Source organism: Buteo buteo, chromosome 7 (genome assembly GCF_964188355.1).
Source record: "Buteo buteo chromosome 7, bButBut1.hap1.1, whole genome shotgun sequence".
In the NCBI taxonomy this organism is placed as follows: domain Eukaryota; kingdom Metazoa; phylum Chordata; class Aves; order Accipitriformes; family Accipitridae; genus Buteo; species Buteo buteo.
Window position 1 is genome coordinate 17,781,320 of NC_134177.1, and position 20,879 is coordinate 17,802,198.

Here is a 20,879-nt window from a genome sequence, read left to right on the forward strand (position 1 = left end):
ATCCTGCACTTCTTGTCACGCTGCAGATCCGCTTCTATTTGACAGTGACTCCTGGACATACATGTCAAGACAAAAATAAATACTGCTATGATGGCAAACGTTTTAGAACTCTCAGGACACTAATACAGTGGCACTTGAAAGACTTTTTAAATACAACAAAAAGACAATAGTTAAATAGAAACCTGCTTTGACACAGCCATAAAACCTGCACCACATTTGTGAGATCTGTACTTGTTTCTGCAAGAGCAGCTCCTCATCTTTGAACACATCAAACGTTGCACTCCAGCCCTCCACCCATACCCTTTAAAAAGTCCACATTGCTATTTTAAGCAAGCATCCCCTCCAGCTGTACATACGCAACGCTGTAATTCCCAAACAATTGAGGTAATTATAAAAATGAATATCATTTATTGGGTTTTTTTATTACTATCATGTCTGAACATTTGCTTTCATACAAAAGTCTGATTTTCAGCGTTATGCTTTCCAAGGGCATCCCCTCCGCACCAAGGGAAATAAAGATGTGTTAGGAATTGTGCAAGAGTTTTTGTTACCATCTTCAAACCCACAGGAACTCCATAAGCAAGATTTTGGTACAGAATCACTGCCTGGCATTTTAGAGAAAGGGAAAGGGGCTTTACACATATTTGCAGTTCCACTTTATTTTTTTAATCGCATCTAACCCAATGCAAGGCAGGGGCGGGGAGGGGGATGAGTAAAAAAAAAAAAGAAAGAAAGAAATCATCACATTACTGTATGTTACCCTTCAGCAGTCTTGGGAGGAAATCGGAAACCAGGTTGCTTTTCCCAGCTCCCTCCCTCACTCAAGCCAGCCGGAGCGGCTCCTCTCTCCCCGGCAGGGCTTAGCCGCCCCCAAGAGCAGTCGGCTTCCTGAGCAACGTTCTGCTGAGGTCCTTCACCTCTTCGGGGCTGCCCACCCTCTCGTAGCCCAGCAGGGCCATGGGCTGGTGGCAGTACTCCTCGACCTGCTTGATCTGCTGGTAGCTGAGCGCAGTCCTCCAGGCGCTCAGCGCCTGGGTGGCGTTCCTGGCCGACACCACGAAGGGCTTGGAGGAGTAGCCGGGGCCACTGGTCATGTTGAGGGCAAACTTCTCCATCTCTGGGCTGACCGCCAGGTTGACGAAGCCGTACACCTGCCGCAGGGTCTTGATGGGCTCGACCACCAGGTCCTCGTAGCGCACAGCCATGTAGTTGCCCTGGAGCCAGTCAGGGGGGTGCAGAGCAGTCTGCAGGGTCTTGGCCATGCTGCTGCAGATGACCTCCATGGCACCCAAGGCATGGTAGTCCGAGCCGCCGCCCCCCTCCTTCTTTCCACCCAGCTTGTGGCCAGCATCAAGGAAGGGCATGCGGTGGATGCGGGGGTCCCGGCTCCTCACCACCTGCAGGCTCTCCCGGATAAGGCCGTGCCGGGACTTGATGCGGGAGCTGGCGACGGCCCGGGGGTCCCGCACCAGGTGGATGACTTTGAGGTCCAGGGTCGGGTCCCGCATGAGCGGGGCGAGGACGGCCAGGTCGAAGACGCGGACGCCCTTGATGACCAGCGTGCGATACTTGTGGCATTCCTCCTGGAAGCGGCTGAGGCGCTGCGGGGGACACTTCTTGCACACCCGGTCATCCACCATGCCCACCACCTCCTTGCGGTAGGCCGGGCAGAGGGGCGAGGAGCAGATGACCTTGTTGGTGGCCGCCCCAAAGATGCCCAGCGTGGTGAGGTTCTTGCCAGCGCCCGCCGTGCTGTAGAGCTGGAAGACGGAGAGGTCGCAGCGGTACAGGGAGCTCAGCATGTCGCGGGCCGCCCCTTGCAGCGAGACGGCGTCCCCGGGGTACAGCTTCTGCCAGACGTGCCACACCGGCTCGTAGAGGAAGAAGACCTCGGGGTTCTGGTTGAAGAGCTCCCCGAAGAAGGACGACCCCGAGCGCCAGGTGGTGAAGACATAGACCAGCTGCCGCCGGGCGCCCGCCGGACCGCGGCTCCCGGCCGGCGGCGGCGGCGGCGGCGGCGGCGGGGGGCGGTGGCGGGGGGCGGCCGGGGGCTCCCCGCAGCGCCGCGGCTCCCGCCGCCACTTGTACTCCAGCAGGTTGAGGGCGGCGAGGAGCAGCAGGAGCGCGTAGCCCAGGCACAGCGCCAGCGCCTTCCGCCGGCACACTTTCATGCTGGGCGGCGGCGGCGGGGCCAACTGTTGCTCAGCGCCCCGGCGCCCCGGGGCCCGCGGCGGGCAGCAGCAGGGCGCGCCGCCCCCGGCGCCGTCTCCCGGCCGGCCCCCCGCGCCCGGCCCGCATGGCGCAGCCGCCGCGGCGGCCCCGCCGCCGCCGCTGCCCCCGCCCCGCCGCTGCCCTACTTAGCAGCCGCGCGGCCACCCGCGCTTCTTCCGCGCCGCCATCGTCCGGCGGCCGCGGGCGCCGCCGCAGCCCAGCTCACGGCGGCCGCGGGGGCGAGGCGGCGCCGCGCTCCGCTCCGCCCCGCAGCGCGGCCGCGGGGGCGGGAGCAAAGGGTGGCGACCGGGAAGGGCGGGCAGGCCCCTGTGCTGCGCCGCGCCGCGCCGCCAGCGCGCATGGCGCCCCCGCCCCACTCCGCAGCGCCGACACTCCCGGCCGCCGCCCCCGCCGCCGCCGCCGCGCAGGGGCCCGCCGCGGAGGTGCGGCCCGAAATGGCGGCGCCCCGCCCCGCGCTCCCCATTGGCGGCCGCCGCCGTCACTCCCGCCGCCGTCACGCGCCCTCCGCAGTGCCCCGCCGGGCCCGGCGCGCCCCGCGGCGGCGAGGCTGGAGGAGGCACTCGCACGGCCTCGGTGTGCGGCCCTGCCCCCCCCGCCCCCCACCGGCGACGGCCAGGCGGCTACGGCACCCGGCCGCGGCCCGCCCGGGTCTGAAACGCCGGTGCGCGACGGGCGCCGTTCAAAGTTGCTCCCTTCTTGCGGTGGCTTTCTGTCAGCCCTGCCCCGGGGGCGCAGGCTCCGTCACCAGTTACGCCTCGGACAGTGAAGCTGCGCCGGTAACGGGAAACGGGAAGAACAAGGCGGGGCGGGGGACCCATAAAATGCCCGAAACGGGTAGAGTCCCAGCTCCGGCCCCCGCCCTCGTTACCGTGACTCCTGCAGAAACTCGGGTTTCTCGGAGGTGGTCCAGTAACTTCCCCAGAAACATCAAAGCCCCCGACCCGGATCTTCCCTCAGCCCTTAACACCAGTTTTATTGCCGCCACCACCACCCCGCCGCTCCGCAGCCTGCGGGTGCCCGCCGGTCCCCGCGGGCCGACGCCGTTCGGCTGACGAGCCGCCCCGCGCCGCTGCTGCGGCCCCCGGCCAGTGCCGCTGGTCCCCAGCCCGAGCGGCCGGTTCCCTCGGCGCGAAGACAGGCGAGTTTGCTGCGAGGGAGAAGCGAGGAGAGGCTGGGTACCGGCCCCGCCGCGTTTGCTCGGTGAGAACCGAGAGCAGGCGCTGCCTCTGCCCCGGCCCCCGCTGCAGCCGCCCTCCCACGCCAGCCGCAAACTCGCCGCCCCGCAGCGGCTATCGCCTACTAGAAAGACGGTGCCGTAGCTTCTGTGCTTTGTAGCCACAGCGTGGCATGAAGCGTGAGGTAAGCGCAGGTCCTTGAAAGACGACGCGCAGCCCCAGACCAGCACTGGGCGAGTCCGGCGTGGACGGCGCGCTCGTGGGGTCAGAGGCTTCCCAACTGCGCCGGGCTTTGGGCAATGCCCAGTGACTGCTAGGTCGAGGCATTCTCTCAGAGGTTCGCCCCTTGCCCCGAGGGAAATCAGAGCAGCCTTTCCCACTATTCACGGGATATATATGGCCCATATATATATATACACACATATATAGGGCAGGTGGTAGGTTTGAGCTGGTGGAGGGCTGCACCTGGCTCCGACACAGACCCATCCCTCCACGATGGATGACACTGACAGAAATTTTTACTGGAACATTTATTTTCTGAATGGCACAGATCCGACACTACAGCACACGCTTTTACACTCACTGAGTGGCTAAATTCAGCTGGTGGGCATCGTGCCTGGTAACACTCTTTAAAAAAAGGGAAGAAAACAGCACAAGAGGGTGAAGGAGCAAAATGTATAAGCAATTTTTATATCCCTTATCAAAAGGATTTCTATACTCCTTCCAGAGTTTCTACGGGGATCTTAACAGCCAAGCTACCTCTACAGAAAAGCTTATAAGCCCCTTCCAGCCCCACAGTGGAGGGTAACATCCACAGCAGGAAGGGACCACCCTTCCCTGCTCGCTCCTCCAAGCCACGAAGCTCCGCAGGGCTGGGTGGCAGCACGAGGGGCGCGGGGAGCGAACCCCTGCTCCGAGACACTACATCCACGCCCACGCTGTCCTGTGTGAGATGCAGCGATCAAACCACAGGGGACAAGACAGGGGAGTCACTTCACAAGCTGCCAGTGACTTTGACAGCACTATTGAAATGTTACTGCGACTTTTCATACAGAAGTAACTTGTTAATAGCAGAATTAAACCAACTACTAAATATTTGAGAAAAGTCTGTACTTCATCAAACAGCGAGGGGGAAGGGGAAGCCATTTTTTACCTACAGCACTCCAGAGGAAGCATTTAAAGCCACATTCAGCAAAAATAATTTGTATCTAGTTGGCAAAATAAATGCAAAGTTTAAACCTGATGAGCTTAAAACAATTAAATTGTCACTTTTGAAACATAGTATATCATGAAAAAGGATATACCTCCGAAGCACGCTGCAGCATAAAACTCTTGCGGTTATTTTATTCTTTAGTCCTAATCCTTGAGTTCTTCACATACAAAATTACTTCTGCTTATATCCCTTTTATAAAGGTATGGATCAATTATTTATTTAGCTTTACATGCTCACTAAAGATGAAGTGACCTTCACCCAGCTAAAGCAGAAGTGTTTAGTTTTAATTTTGGAATGGTCTGTAATAGCGTCAATTAGGCTACATTAAATGATGAATAACAACAGCAGTAGACACCATAGTTCATAAAAGAGTATCCCCCACCAATATTATACTGCAGCACTAATGCCATAAAGGACAGACACTACAGGGAGCAAAAACAATTCATAGCAGTGAAAAAATCAGTAAAATACCATGAAGTTCAAATTAATTCCTTCTTTCCATTTCACTTGGTTGAAGACAGGTATGAAATTTTGTAAAAAAACCTACAAAGCCATCTCCAGTTCTTACACAATTTAATATTTAGCAAGTAACAAATAAAGATAAGCAAACATGAACTGCAAGTATAACATTTGAAATAGCAAAACTAATCACTAAACCCAAACATTAAAAGCTGTAATTGGATTCTGCACCTTCCCTGCTGTTACACAGCAGTTACATCTCTCTGAATCAGTGAGTGTACAAATACTGACAGTAACACTGCCTTCATTATACTGCTCCACCTCTACCTAGGAAAACATGGGTCCGAGCAGCTATTTAATTTGACCTACACGCTGCAAACTGGAGTTATATATGTATTTATTCTGTGCAGGTGGACTCAAGCACCCATGCAGAACCCAACTGAAATCAATCAGGTTCAGTGCAGCTGCAATATTTGATCCTCCCAGAACAAGTTTCAGACCTGGTAGTCAAGTTATCACTTTAAGCAACTCAATATCAATGAAAATTTAATAAGTTTATATAGAAAAGATTTGTGCAGCCAACTTTCAATTCACAGCAAGTTTGGTTTGGTTGTTTTTTGTTTGGTTTGTTTTTTTTGTTTTTTTTTTTAAATCATCTACACATCTGATGCAAAGTATTACAAACATGGCAAAAACCCCATCACTCACTCTGCAGATCTGTTGATGAAGCCGAGGCACACTGTTTTGGGCCATAGTCATTGTATACGAAGAACTTTCCTTAAATGGATTCTGAATTTTGCTTTTTTTTTCCTGCAGTCTGTGATTTGAAGTATTTGCTGATCTTCAAGAGTAAAAGTGCAGCCAGGCAAGCTGGCAACAGTCATCATCAAGAGCCATAAGGGTGAGTTCTTGGCTATGCTGCAGGCTGGCAGATATCAGCTATTTGGAAGGCATGGCAGTGTGCACAACCAGAGCAATGGACTGTAACAGTAATTTTAATTCCCACAAGTAGCTGAAAGGTTCACACACACCCCTCAAGCTTAAAAGGCAGATTTGTAAAAATGTACAGAGATTGCACCAATGAATCAATCATCTCTTTCCAAGTGCTAACAAAAACCATCAGGCAGCTGTCAGTTCAGAACTTCTCTTGGTTTTTTGCACTGAAGTAAAGAGAAGATATGTAGACTATCATAGATTAAAAAAATAGAAAAGAAAGTGATGGGGCAGGGTTTTGTAACAAGACTTCCAGGGGACAAGATCCTCACCAAAGAGGACTGATAAGTCATCCCACTTGCAAAGCTATCTCCATGATTTTTACAGCTGCCTCCAGACTTAAAGAAACTACCATGAAATAGAGCCCAAGGTCAGTGAAAAACTAAAGCATTTGCTTGATTTTAATAATGGGTTTAAATACTACTGTAGCCAATTGAAAACTGAATTAAAGTCAGCACTGTGGTGAAAAAGTTATTTTGTATCTTTTCAAATAATTTCTAGGGTAAAGTGTTTTGCTTAGTCTCTCGAATGTAGTTTGGAGAGCGAGTAGAGGGTATCTCAGCAGGCGGTTCAGGCTCTGCATGGTCTTACCATCTTGCTTATGTGCAAACCCAAAAGAATAAAAACTTAAGTGATAAGAGCCACAGTAAGTGTGTGAAAGAGGAACATTCTGCAGCTGAACAGATACAGCCCCTTCACAAACTTGTTCACATACTTCAGTGTACATTTTCCACCCTCTATTTTACTTCATGCCGGTCTAATTTAGGCTCATGAGTTTCAATATAATAGATCATTTATATCAAATACTAAAACTTTCCTTTCCTTGAGAAGTAAAATTCACCATTAACAAATAAAATTAAACCCCCCAACACTTCTAGGCCAGCTTCACTTTTTAAACATTATATCTTTTTTGCTTCAGTAGTGCAGAAAAGAATGTTATCTTTCCCTGTGCAGGTAGTTAGTTACACACTACAACCCAGTCATCCCTCAGATATAAATGAGGTGGCTGTGTTTACCTCAAACTCTGCAGTGAGCAATGTATAAATGAAGCAACTGTAATTAAAATTCCCCAATTCAAACTATGAGGAAAAAAACCCTCATTTTTTGCATTTAATGCTTAAATATTTTGTTAGTTTTTTATAGTTTGTAATTATATTTATGATTTTTATATGTAATATTTAGACAACCCAAATCCTGACTAGTTGAATGATTTCTCCTGCCCCCAAGGTGATACCGCCCCAGCCAGAATTCTTCAAGATTCCCCCCCCCAATATCCCTTTGTTTAAGTGATGGGGCTACAAAAGGTTTGATCCTTACCAGAATACTTCCTGACTTGATTTTTTTTATGCGTTAAGACTCGCCTTTCTCATGTTCACAAGGATGGAGTGGGCACAAGGTGAAGAAGTTTTTCCTGAAGTCAAACTTCAGCAAGACTTTATCTTTTAAAACAAATCATTTTTGGATGAAAGATGGAGGTTTAAGCTGTTACACACCTAGCGTGTGATAAGTTCTGGGTGTTGATTAAAAACTCCTGTATCTAGCCTAATCTATTCAGGATAAATGTAGATGCTGAATTCCTCAAACACTGCTCAGAAGTGAGATCCTTAAAACTAAAGCACTAAAACGAAAAACTAAAGTTATAGATCACAAAATGTGAACAAAATTTATATAAAATTGAGTAGCTGCCCAAACTTGGAGATCTATGAATTTGTTTAAGACTGTATTTTGGTATCACCACGAGAGATGGGTGAGAAAAATCTGCACAGTAGCACTTAGAATTGCAGATGTTTGTATTTGCACCCTTCCTTTTAGTGCTCTGCATAACTTCTAACAGCTTATTCAAAGTCTCATGCAGTAGGGGCAGCTGATTTCCCTCGAAACACACTTATTTCGAATAACGTTGAAGTCTTCAGCAGCCATTTGATTAAGTGATGAAAGCAGCAATCTGCCTTTTCAAGTATTCATTTTCTCTTGGATGTTCCTTCTGAACTGTGCATGCAGAAGCTGCACTGCAGAAGCAGCTGGCATGAACCAAAATTAAACCAGCTAGTCATAAAACAGAAATATATAGCAAAGTGGACAACCTATCTGTAGCAAGTTGTTCTCCTATCGACCCCCCCCATTTCTCCTTTATATTTACCTCCAGTTGCACAGGTGACATTTGCAATACAGTTAATTTCAATAAATATTTATAAATTCCTGTTTGTACAGCTGAAGGAATTCCAGAACTTTATGGATGTCCTGAGGACACTGCGGTGTAGTTAAGTCTCTATTTGACTTTTATTAAAATTAGAAATCTTTTCTCAGCTGTTGTGTAACATTTTTATGTTCTAAAGGAAATTAAGAGATTCTACTTTTATAACCATGTACCTTAAAACAATGGGCAACATACCATTTCACATCAGGAGCTTCCAAAAGTTTTAGCAAGTCACACTAAGAGCTACCTCAGCCACACACATCAGGGTCTCTCTAAACTCCCTACAACCAAAACCATGAACCTGGGTTAATTAATGTCTTATCACCCTTCACCCCCATGGTTTGCAGTGCCCAGGAACCCCTAAATCTCTTCAGCTGGTCAGTGCACCTCTCCTCCTGGTTAGCGTCCTTGTACCAGAGGGCTCTGCCCAGGCACTGGTGCCACGCAGAGCATCATGCCACACCTCCTGCTGTGCTGCACAGTGCTGGAGGCCGCATTTGCCTCTTGCCTTCCCGAGGACAGCAAGCAGCAGAAACCACACAACAACGCTCCCTTGGATCTAAGCACCCAGACGATGGAGCAAAATAGCTGGTCCTCATTTGACTACAGATTGGACAAATTTAAATCCTAGGGAAGAGAGTCCCCAGTACTTGTCTGAAAATTCAAATACAGAGCTTAGGACAAAAGAGAGTGAGAATTCAGTGTTTATCACATAACTAACATGCAACATGCTATAAATGACTGTCTAGAACTAAAGGTCTTGAAATTAATACGTTGCATCTCCTGAAAACTCAGTGAGAAACATAAATCATTCACTATTAACTCTTGAAAATCTTCATGATGTGAGAAAAAGGGACTCTCTAACACTACCAAATTTCTACTCCATATCACAGTGAGGACTTCCTACAGGCTGGCATGAAACATGAGCACCCCAGCGAAACTTAACCGCCTAGAAATCAGGCTTTATTGTAAACTTTTCTTCTTTTTAATTATCTAGCATAGTTATCCTCTGTAAAAACAGAGGACAAGAATCCACAGCCCCTCCATTCACACAATGGCCAGAATTCAAACCAAGTCTCATGTCTTAAATTTTATAGCCAATTCTTTTCCAGAGTTTGCCTAAGGCAATATTCTCCATTCAGTTAATCAGTAGACAGTTCTTTTCCCATAGTGCAGGGAAGATAAACTAAAATGCCAGGAAAAAATAAGTCACCAGCAACCCAAGAGATGCAGATTTTATGATGAAAATTACCAGTGTAATAAGAACCTCTATACCATAATTAGTTCTGAAGATTCATCTCCAGTCTCTGAGCTTCTCTGCAACAGTGTGGTGTTAGCTTTCTCAGTATCTAGTAGGTGAAAACATCTGGCTAAATCATTCCTGAAATATCACAAGTGTACCTTTTTAGCTTGGCTAAAACGATGAAAACTGGTTTCCACCTCCAATGATGACTTTGGTGATGATCCTGATTGCTGGTAATGATCTTGGAAGTTGAATCCTGAGCACAGGCTAATTCCCTGATCCATCTTCCACAAATCCAAATTGCATGCATGAATTCCATCTTCCTCTTCCCACACCAGCTAAATTTCATACCCAGAACAGTCTGTCATACAGAATTAACCTATTCTGCTAGGATAAATCTTGTAATGAAAGATTTTGGAGACCTATTACACAGGCCTTGCATCTACCCTTTCTCCATGCTCACCTTTCTACCAGCACACTTACTATACACAAATTCTCATGACCAAAGTCTCAGACTTAGGTTCAGCCCAAGAAGCAGAATGAGGAAACAGATTCCACACTTGCTTGCAGGTAACCTCTTAACAAGGTCTTGAAGAGTAAAACTGATGGTCTGTATTTAAGGCAAGCAGCTACAGGAAGTCTTCCAGTCCACACAAGAGTAAAAATAAAAACAGAGCAAGTCAGTCCAGGGATATCACAACATATCCCCTTTCTTGACTGTGAGCTCTAAGTGATGATTGTTAGTAATTGGGACTTGTAATCTCTCCCAAATGAATGCTCTGGGCTCTAACAACATCAAGAGTTCATATTCCAGCTTTTCCCTTCTTGTGCGAGCATCCGAGGTCTCTTTCCTCTTTTTGCTCTTTCACAGCTCTTGCCGAAACTAAATTATTTCGGAGGCATTTGCTCCGATGGGTTCAAGCATCATTGGAGAAATGGGGAGACGGAGAGAGGCACAGCCAGTGTCACAGCTCACTACTGCTCAGAGAGATGACCGCAATTCTGCATTTCCTTCCTCCCATGTACCTCATCGCATAAACCTGCCTACCCTGTGCTTGTCCTACCTTTCCACAAGGAAAATGGTCAAACAAGTGCTAGAGCTGGTGGTGGGAAAGTGACAGGAGTACGTGACCAGAGCGGAAGTGAGTGGGATGCAGAGCACAGCATTGACTCAGCCCATCTTATCAAAACACACGCTCCAAATGAAAATACTGTGGATGGAGTTGCATGTTACAAGTGAACCGTTACCAAAAATTAGGACCATCCTGCTCACTGTCCATCCCCGTTTCCTGCACTGAGTCAATTCAACTCACTAAGCCAGCAGAAAGTCAACCAAGTGAAAACAAGCCCAGAAAAAAGTGTTTTCCCTTAATGAATTGAACTGGCTACTCACACGGCACAAAAGGCAGCAGAAAGGACAGAAGAGAGCAGGAGGCACAGGGAAGGCAGGAACAGGACCTGCACCCAACAGCAGCAACAAGCTGTGACACTGGCCCAGCCATAACACACAACCTCGCACTACAACATGTCATGGGCTCCATTTCCTTCGTCGGACGTTCCGGCAAACCATTTTAGGTATTGAAAAGCTGCTCATCATCTCAATAACTGAGCAGCAGTTCCAAGTGGGAGGTTTTCTTTGTTCAAGAGAGGATTATACAAGCAACTACACAGTGAGCAGCCTATGCCTCGTTAATGAGCTTCTGAGAAGCAAGAGGTCACTGTTGACAGTAGAACAGCAGCAGCAATTACAGTTCAACAACACAGGCAGAATCAGCGTCAACCAGCAAAAGAGCTTGTTAGGCCAAGAAACCGCCCTTCACTAACACACACAAACATTGCTCTTTTCCAGGTTAAAAATAAAACCATTTCTGGATATCGGCAAACTGACAATTTTATTGTCGCCATGTCATTTGGAAAATTTTCTGCATAAAATACAAACCCAAAAGCAAATAAGACAAAAAAGTTCATGTGAAACTACCATTTCCTCTTTAAATAACCACAAACAGAAAACTTTCCAGCTTATGACAGAGTACACAGTAAAACATCCCTGCACAAGATTAGACATCAGAAGCGACAAACGGAACAGGCTCACCCATGAAAACTGACTGTGCTGACAGGAGCAGGTGGAAGAAAAAATAGTATGCAATTGTTTAAGACTTCTGCATCCTACATGGGAAAAATACACATGGACAAAATTAAATTAGCTTTGTAGTTATGATTCTTACAAGAGTGGCTTACAGAATGAGGAGCAGCAGTTACAGCAGCAGCATACTGAAAGTCTTGCAATATGCAATATCTTGCAAATTGCATTGCTCATGCAGCAATGAGAACAAAAAGAAAGTTTCAAATACTACTATGAGCTGTTTTAACAAAACATAAGTTTATGAACTCGACAGCCTTATTCAGAAAAGTAAACTCTGAGATTATTTTCAGGGTTTGACTGCTAATATCAGAATTTTAATTTGATAAATCTCATGATACTGAACAGCTGATTTTAAAAGAACTGTAACATTCTCATCTAGATTATTCCACTGCTGCTGTCTTCAGCTGTAGAGAATTCAATTCTCTTGTTGGACATTCATAACCGCCCCAAAATCTAGATTTTTCAACAAAGAAAATGCACAGAAAGTAGACCAATCTGTAGTAAAGAGGCAGCAATTCAAATATCCTTCGAAAGTACCTTTACCTTAATGCAGCCAAACATATGTGGCCTCATGTAAGTATTCAGTGTAGACCCACAACAGTTGGGAAACATCTCACCCCAAATTCCTCAAGCGCCTGTATGAAAGTACAGCAAGCCAGCGATCTAAAACTAGATAACAAAGTTCAGACCTTAATCCATCTGCAGAAACACAATGCTTCTAATTTTTATTTATTAAAAAGTGTTACTTACACCAAAGGACTTTACTTGCTTGTGGCGGAAAAACCTACAAGCAAGTTGCCTAAACTGATCAAGGATGCTCAGAACAGATTTGCCATTTTTGGCCCATCTTGCTTTTCTCGTCACAAGATTCTTGTTTTAAAGTCATGTTACATGAACTCCTTCAAGATACCATCCTCTTACAGGCATAGTTTAGAGACAGCACTATTTTCTTTTCGACATGCCAAGAGCATGCCTCAAACACTGGTTGATCCCCAAGAACTCCCTAAACATAAAACTGGATTTCCCATTTTAGTGCTCCATAACTTAGATCTCAGGCAGTACTCCGGCGAAAGTGGAGGTCTGACACAATTTTTACACAGTTTCAGCTATAAAATCTGCCTCGGGAATTTATTAAACAAAACCAGTACAAATTCGAAAGCTATCCCAACAGTGGGGATAATCATTAAGTTCATAACTGAAAAAGCACAGCAGTAGTTTTACATGCAGAAAAACACAATGAATACAGTAATCCAGCAACTTCAAAGGGTTCACATGTGCTTAGGTAGAGCTGCTATATTAGTACAGAAGATGATTTGTAAATGCGGAAAGCAGGAGTACATTCAGTGTCACTGGGACAGATGAACTCACATTAACGATAGTTGCAATTCTAAATATATGCTTTGGAAAACAGAATTTGTTACCCTTGTTCGTAAGTGGTTTATTCTTACACTTCAAAACCTCCAAGGGGGAAGCGGGGGGAGAACACATGCATGGTGCCTAGTGCCCAAATAATGTGACACTGACTTTCAGAAACCAACTCTTCCTCAAATAGTATTACAAAAGGTATATGCAGCTGGTGTGCAGAGAAGCTAAAGGAAGTCACAGAGTTTAAAAAAGGCAGTTCAAATATAAACACTTCTGTAACACTGGTAAGGAAAGATATTAGTCGTCAAAGGAGACTCTATGCAACCAAGTAGCTTTTCTCCACCAAGACAGGCTCCACATGCTCACAGCATGAAAGTCTAAATCTTACAGAGACACTCACAGAGGTCAGCAGTGGTTCAGAAAAAACAGAGATGAACTTGCAACTCCATACGTAGAAGGCCTTCGCATAAATACCTGAATATCCTCTAGAGTGCTGGGTAGGCTTCACCAAAACCTATCAGTGTGAGCATCTCTAGTACATACCTCGGAATATACCATATACATTCCATTTCTAATGTGATCCCACACCAAGATGGGCCTCACCAGCTGCTATTTCAGGCTGTGGGGGGTTACTCAGCCACACTAGAATTTGGCGGTAGCAAACTACACTCAGCTTCTCCGCTTTGGATAAGCCTAAACACTAAAGCATGAATATTTACCTCTGATACCATCCATAAGGAAGGGCAGAAGAGGACAAAGAAGCCCCTTATCCACTCATGCCTCCTCCCTCTCCCAAACCGCAGGGTCGGACGCTCACTGACTGTGAGGTGTTAGAGGATAATGGGCTCCCTGCTCCTGTGCAATCACAAAAAGCATTTGGAAACACTGGACCACACTTCCTTAGGTCAGAGTTTTTTTCCTACAAAGATTCATCTGAATGCTACTTCCTGAATCCGAGGATCAGTATTTAAATTACTCCTATATTCTACATCAATGAGATGATTTTTCACCGTTTCACCTCAAAAAGCTGCAGAAACATAAGTCACGCAGTAATGGCACACTGCAACTATACCTTGTCACTGCAACATGACCTAAGGACAAATGAATTTCACAGGCAGCCTAATTTTCAGTCTTCGAAATTAATTTGCATCTTCTACAAAACATTTGTTACCAAATGCTGGGTCGTCTGTCTCCGTCGCCCCTTCCCCCCCTCCTTTTCTTTGCATAAAAGCCAAGCTGTAAACAAAACTATTTATAAAAGAAGGGAAGAAAATGAAAAGAGTAAGTAGGATCAAAAGATGTTCCTTTCAACAGGAGAAAACACAGGCATCCAGTTAAGGATACAGATTCTTAATTGCTCTTATAAGACTATCAGGTACAAAACAGCTTTTCTAAAGCCCAGGATACAAAGCAAAGAACAAGACGTATGAGAACGGTATTTAGAGAACAAAGATACTGAAAAAAGGTATTCCATAATAAAGCTGTTACAAAATAAAGTCTAATGGGTGTGCTCCTTTAGCCCTCTAGCTACTTGGCTTGAGCCTTTATAATCACTGATGCAAATTTTCTAGAAGCTGAAATCAAAATTAATTATTGAAAAGTATGGCTAACCTATAATGCTAAGTGATTTTCTACCTGAGGATTTTTAGCTATTAAATGAAATAAAGAATTGATTCTGCAGATAGAATATCCCTGTGGCAAACTATCTTTAGCCTCACTTCACTTAGAACATTGACATTTATCACTCCTCCATTTATAAACAGCTACAAAAGTAATAGTTCTAAAGAAGTTAATTGGATCTGAAGTTATCTTCTTCCTATTGTAAAGTTAGGATTCTCCCTGTCCCCGACTGATTCTAGTACCTACTTTTAGCTCTAGAAAGCCTTATGTAATCTGTGCCAGGTGTGAATACAAAGCATTTAAGAAAAAAATAACTTAGTTTCCAATAGTTTAGCTACCAAAATCTGTACATCTGAAATACCTTATGTTACAGGGAGAAAGAAAAAATATAAAAAATAAACTCTGTATATTTCTAAAACAGATTCTTTATAATGTAATATAAACAAGATATAAGGTGTATTTTTTTCTCATTATCAATGCATCTATTCAATACTCATTCTAAGTCAGTCTTTACAGTACACATGCATTCTCCATATTTTCAGTATTCCAGATCATCTCTCAGTTCTCATTAGCAAAGAGAATTCTCCACTTAATTCTCACATTTGCAACAATTTATATAATCTTTTAACAAAGTCTCCTATCAGGAAAAAAATGGAGAATATTTTATTTTTTTTTATTTAAATTAAATATGTGTGTTTTTCTAAAGACCTTTTAGATCCTGCTTCTGAAAGTGTTGCCTCTTAGGCTATATACATGTACAACATAGGATTTTCCCTGGCACATTTACAGAATTCTAACAACATAAAATCTGTAGATACACAAGTATAATAGCAGGCCATCATGCAACACTCTGTGCCTGTAGTTAAGTACAGCTTTTGCTTTTAGAAATAGTTCACAAGAGGCCAGATCCCTTTTAATTTTATGTTTTTATTACAATCTCCCCACACCTCCAAGTATAAACACTGAACCCTCCCCATTTCTCATCTCTCTCCCCCTCCCACCCACAGAAAGGCTGTACGGTAAGAGACCAAGGTGAGGTGATTTAAAGCCACATCAATGCCTAACACACAGAACAGGTTTGGAGAAAGGAAAGCCTAACATTAAAAAAAGTTAAACAGCCTCTCAACTCCAAAATATTAATAAATAAAATATGTAATTAAAAATTTTAATTTTTCTGCCATTTTGAAGAATTTCCACAACAAAGGAATAAATTCAATAAAATAATGTAAAAGCTGTCCTTCTGGAGTAAAAATCGGTTTTAGAAAACACTAGTGTACTGCAGGTTGCAATTATTGTACCTATACTTAATGAAGAAGTCATAGAGCCTCAGGCCTGCTGTCCTCTTATTGTTCCCCATGCGTGCCACAAATATGGCTTGTTATCGATACATCATATATATGTGATATACATACACATATATATGGTGCATCTCTGCAGAGGCCCTTTTTTAAAAACAAATACTCTGCCATCACAAATATTCCCTGCAATTAAAATGGAGAAATACAAAGCAAAGATTTACTTGTAAAGCTTATCATGGTAGGTACCAGACTGTTCAACTGTTCTTACAGCAAAGTATCATGGTAGGAAAGAAAACCCATACACAGGATTCAAAAGGTGCTTTTATCTGGATAGTCAAACTAGTGAAAACAGGAACTGAGCTACCGCTATACTGAAAGATCTAAGCACCATAGTATGTCTGAAATACACAGTACTTCCAAACAAACTATGAATTCCTTTAGAGATCTGTATCACCAGTGGGGCAAGAAAACAACATCTTAATTTTCTGTTCAGATTTTATTTGAAATCTAATTCAAATTGTCAAAGCTACAAAAAGGGGGAACATTTGAGTTATTTCTGCTATGTCACAACATTCTAAAACAAAATATCACTACTGCCAGCAGATCAGTTACACACATTTCTGATGAAACTTCTAAACACAAAAATGTTTCTTTTGGGAAATAGTCACAATGAAGATATTTTGTACAATATAAAACAATGACAGGTCTACAGATGCTGATACTCATGAGTATACACGTGCATTCACAAAAAAAAAAGTCAGGAATGCTTTTTTGTTTTTTAACAGACTGTTCAGGCACAAAAACAAAACTGCATTTCCAGTAAGTGTGACAGCATCATAAAAAATATTAACATTGTCAGTGTTTGCTTTTCTTTGACTTCTTGTGAGATCTGTGAGGAGAACGGGACTGAGACCTGGATTTTTTCCCTGACTTTTTAGGGGATCTGGATCGTGATCTTCTGGATCTTTTGGGTGTCCTGGAGCCAGACGGCGACCTGCAAAAAAAAAAGTTTAGTGTCAAATACTGATTGATAACATCAACTTCTTCTGCAGTTATTTGGCATTGATTTATTGAGCTAAACAAGGTAGAAAATATTTTTCTCTAGTAAGAGGATGTAACAGAATGGTCTCTTGCTTTTGAGAAAAAGGCAATTTTCACATTATAAGGTTTTTAATGTATTTTGGGCTTAACTTCAGTGCTTAGAACCCACAAGAAAAATAACACCAACTCATGTCCTTCTTAAACTAACATAAGGAATTCACAACATTCCATGTATGCCTCAACCACCTTGGCTCTTGTATTAATAAGCAGCCTGTATCCATATAGAAAGGAACAGAAATGAAAAATAATGTTGAATTGTGCTATGCTGAAATACTTTTGATACCCATCAAACATGTTCAGCTTGTGATGCAACCCCACAGAAAAAGAATGAACACTCAAATTTACTGTCATCTAACCCACACCTAATAGGTTAATCTGATATAATCTAAATTGAATGACCATCATTAACTCTAAAAAAACCAACCCCCCCCTCAAATACATTCCTAACTTACAGCACAAGAATCTGATTACTGTAAATATGTACTATGATTTTCTCAACAGCATCAAAGGAATTTTCCTCAGCATGTCTGAGGAACATTGTATCAGTAAGATATTCTATACCTCTATAAGAAGTGGAAGCTGAAGTTTCCAGTTTTGAGCTACAAAAGCATCAATACAATAATAAAATCTCACCCCAAGTTTAACAATAACTAGAGACAATATTTTTGTCAGTCTGGAGATTAGGAAATACCTACTTTGGAAACAAAAAGCCATAAGCAGTATCTAATCTAGATTTTTTTTTCATTAAAAAAACAAACCATGGGAGAAGAGCTTCATGTAAGCAAATCATCAGTGAAAGACTGCATGCTCACCATAATTCTAAAAGTTCTATGGGCTACAGAAGATTTGTCCTTTGAAAATAAAAAGCTAATAAAGCAGCAAGGTGCTTTAGTTTAAAAGCAGTATTTCTCAAAATTATCAGTAAACAGGTAAACAAGAACACAGAAGTGAAGAGTCTTGAGCTGTCAAGGCAGGAGGCTGTACACATTTCAGACACCAAGTGTCTGAAGATATTAATCAGGAACATGCAGGATAGTCCATTATGAGAGAAAAAACTTGTGTATCAGATATGCTCTGCTAAAAAACACACAACAAAAAAACCAACAAAAACATACCTATGTACTTAACTTTCCTACAACCTGAAACAGAGAAGATGCCAGCTTACCTTTTGGCTTTTTTACTGACATCTCTGGGAGAATCTTTATGTGATGACCGAGAACGTGAACTCTCTTTGTGGGACCGTTCAGAGCGCTCTGAGCGTTCCGATTTTGGCGACGGAGATTTTGCTCGTCTACTGCCACTGCTGCGAGATGGGCTAGGTGAAGCACTGTGTCGTCTTTTCCTTTGTCAAGAAAGCAAATACAGTTATGCACATACACATGCAGAGACACACAGAGAAGTCAAAATGTATATTAAGAAAATGGATTAATTTCTCTAAATATTTTCTTTTGCCACTGTAACGTTAGATCCTTTTAAGTAATTAAAGAGTAGTAGGCTTTTTATTACATTAAAAAAAAAATAAATCAAGTTCAACATGTACACCAAATTTTCTCTGCTTGAAAAAAAAACAAATTAAGGCCTCTGACTCATCTTTGTTTATTGCAGTGTAAAAACATTGTCAGTTTCCTGAAAAGCAAGGCATTTTACCATATCTATGCTTAATACCATGAAGTTTGGCTATACAAGTATTAGAAGATCAGAGTGTACAATCAACTACCCTAAAACTAGTTGTTTTCAAGAATTTTCACTATGAGATGAATAACATCTAAACCATCACAAATAATTTGTGGTATGACTTCAGTACAGTTTTCTGACTAATACACTGCAGTCAATTTACTGCTAAGAGAGAGTTAAATATATCCTGTTTTCAACTGGTTATTTTACAATGTTTCCTCAGGGCCTAACAGAGCCAAAAGGGGATACTATTCAAAAGGTACATCACCTGGGGCAGGATAAAAATGACAATTCCTTTAAAATTTTGAAGCATGTTTTAATATCCAAAGTGTGGGGTTTTGTTGTTGGGTATTTTATTTGTTTGGGTGGGTTTGTGTTTTTCTTTTAAAATAAGATGTGTGATACAACATAATTTCAAGTCTGCCACTGTATACAAAGATACTAACTGTGAGGTTTTTCCTCCCATCCACTTTCCTGCAAGGAAAGCCGTACCTCTCTTTTCTTGTTGGTGTACATTCCTCCTTTTCCTTCTTATCTTTGGACCTGGATTCAGATTTTTCCTTGTCCTTTTTGTCTCTGTCCCGTTCTCTTTCCAACTCTTTTTCTTTTTCCTAAATTATTAGAAGCATTCATTATTTCAGATGAGGTGTGACTAATTACTAAGTAAAGACAATCAAGCTAATCACGAACAGCATAAAAGTACTGAGCACTGAAGGAACACAGCACATAATCTGAGATAGAACTAACCTGCTCTTCACATCTTTACTACTGCTTTTTACACAGCAGAAATATTTATTGTAACACAAAAACTGATAAAAGCATGAAAGATGTCACCCCATGCGAGAGTGAGTATCTAATTGGAAACAAACAGTCTTCGATTTTACAAACTTCAGGGAAACATTACAGCTGTAACAGATTTTCTAAACTAAATTAAACATGAAAGAATAGCAGGAACCTCTTTCTACTTAAAACATATGCATTCATCTTCATTAATTCAGACTGAAAATGGAGATAATCTCACAACTACAAGACATCTAAAGACAAAACAAAAATACAAACAAGATTCTGCAATAACATCTACTCTGTCAAAAAAACCCCACAAATATGGTCCATTTCTATATACCAACAGAACCATTCTGAAAGAAAATATATACCCTGAGCACACCTCATTTGTCTGTCAAATAATTAGAAAATTAATTATACAAAAATAAACCTAAACCATCAGCAAGTCTGAACACAGAGATCAAGAGATGTGCTCCTTTCAGTACTGGTGTAAAAAAAAAAAATTCCTTTCAAGGCACACACACCCCCCCCCCCATATTCTCTGAATACTTCATAAAGAAGACAAAGACAGGGTGATTTAGCTAAATGAGGGGGGGGGGGGGGGGGGGCGGGAGAGGAGATAACACAAGCGCAGGAAATACCAAGGACAGCTATACTAATCTAGTCTCACATTTTCTTTGCATGGAAGACTTACCAGTAAAATTTTAAAGTGTCCCTTATTATACCTACTACTGCAAACTATTGTTAGATTCCACTAAAATCAATGGGCTCTTAAGTTATGCCTAGCTTATTTGATAGCATAACATTATTTCATCTTGATAAACAGGAATAAACAGTATTTTAAATAGCTGTAAATTCCTATTCTCTTAACAATATACAATACTAGGAAATTTACTCTTAGAAAGCTTATCCTATAGTAAATGAGACAAAAAACCATGACCAACCACCAAGTTCATGGGAAATGTAATTAGAACCAGTATTATATTATTATTATACAAACTAATTTTATTATGGCATTAAAGCAAAAGAAAGTTATTCCCTTAACAATGGGGTTATTATTGTTTTAAAGAACACCTGTTATAATTATCATTAAATACTTAACTAAATATTACCTTCATCATTGAGAGTGAGATAATTATTAAAAAACTAAACTCTTGCAAGCTAGTTGAACTAATTCAACACAAGGCATCTAACAAAGTTACTAGGATTACAACTTCTGGTTTTTTTAAGCTACTGTCTCACTAAACATTCTGTGCTTACTGTAATCACTTTTCTCCAATTACAGAAAAAAGAGGAAGTGGGAAGTTTTAGGATAAAACTACATTTAAAAGGAAAGTTACTTATAAAAATTGAAGTCTTAACTGCTAACATCAACCTCCAAAT

At 42.8% G+C, this 20,879-nt stretch overlaps 2 protein-coding genes across 8 annotated transcripts in view; both read right to left on the reverse strand.

Moving 5' to 3' along the window:
• Positions 1-385: 385 nt before the first annotated feature.
• On the reverse strand, positions 386-2,633 carry CHST2 (carbohydrate sulfotransferase 2). The gene has a single exon (XM_075031728.1). It carries the CDS (start codon positions 2,169-2,171, stop codon positions 861-863), a length of 1,311 nt encoding a protein of 436 aa, XP_074887829.1. The 5' UTR covers positions 2,172-2,633; the 3' UTR covers positions 386-860.
• Positions 2,634-16,564: 13,931 nt separating this feature from the next.
• U2SURP (U2 snRNP associated SURP domain containing) overlaps positions 16,565-20,879 on the reverse strand; it is a 46,107-nt gene continuing 41,792 nt past the window's right edge. For all 7 annotated transcript variants that reach the window (XM_075031734.1, XM_075031733.1, XM_075031730.1 and 4 more), the window contains 3 exons: positions 19,206-19,324; positions 18,205-18,381; positions 16,565-16,932 (listed from right to left, as the gene is read on the reverse strand). In XM_075031734.1, the coding sequence (XP_074887835.1) occupies positions 16,794-16,932; positions 18,205-18,381; positions 19,206-19,324 (435 nt within the window). In that variant the 3' untranslated portion in view covers positions 16,565-16,793. The remainder of the gene's footprint in view (positions 16,933-18,204; positions 18,382-19,205; positions 19,325-20,879) is intronic.

What these genes read in the sequence shown, in the direction of transcription:
- CHST2 (XM_075031728.1), bottom strand. Translation starts at nt 2,171, where the DNA reads ATGAAAGTGTGCCGGCGGAAGGCGCTGGCGCTGTGCCTGGGCTACGCG.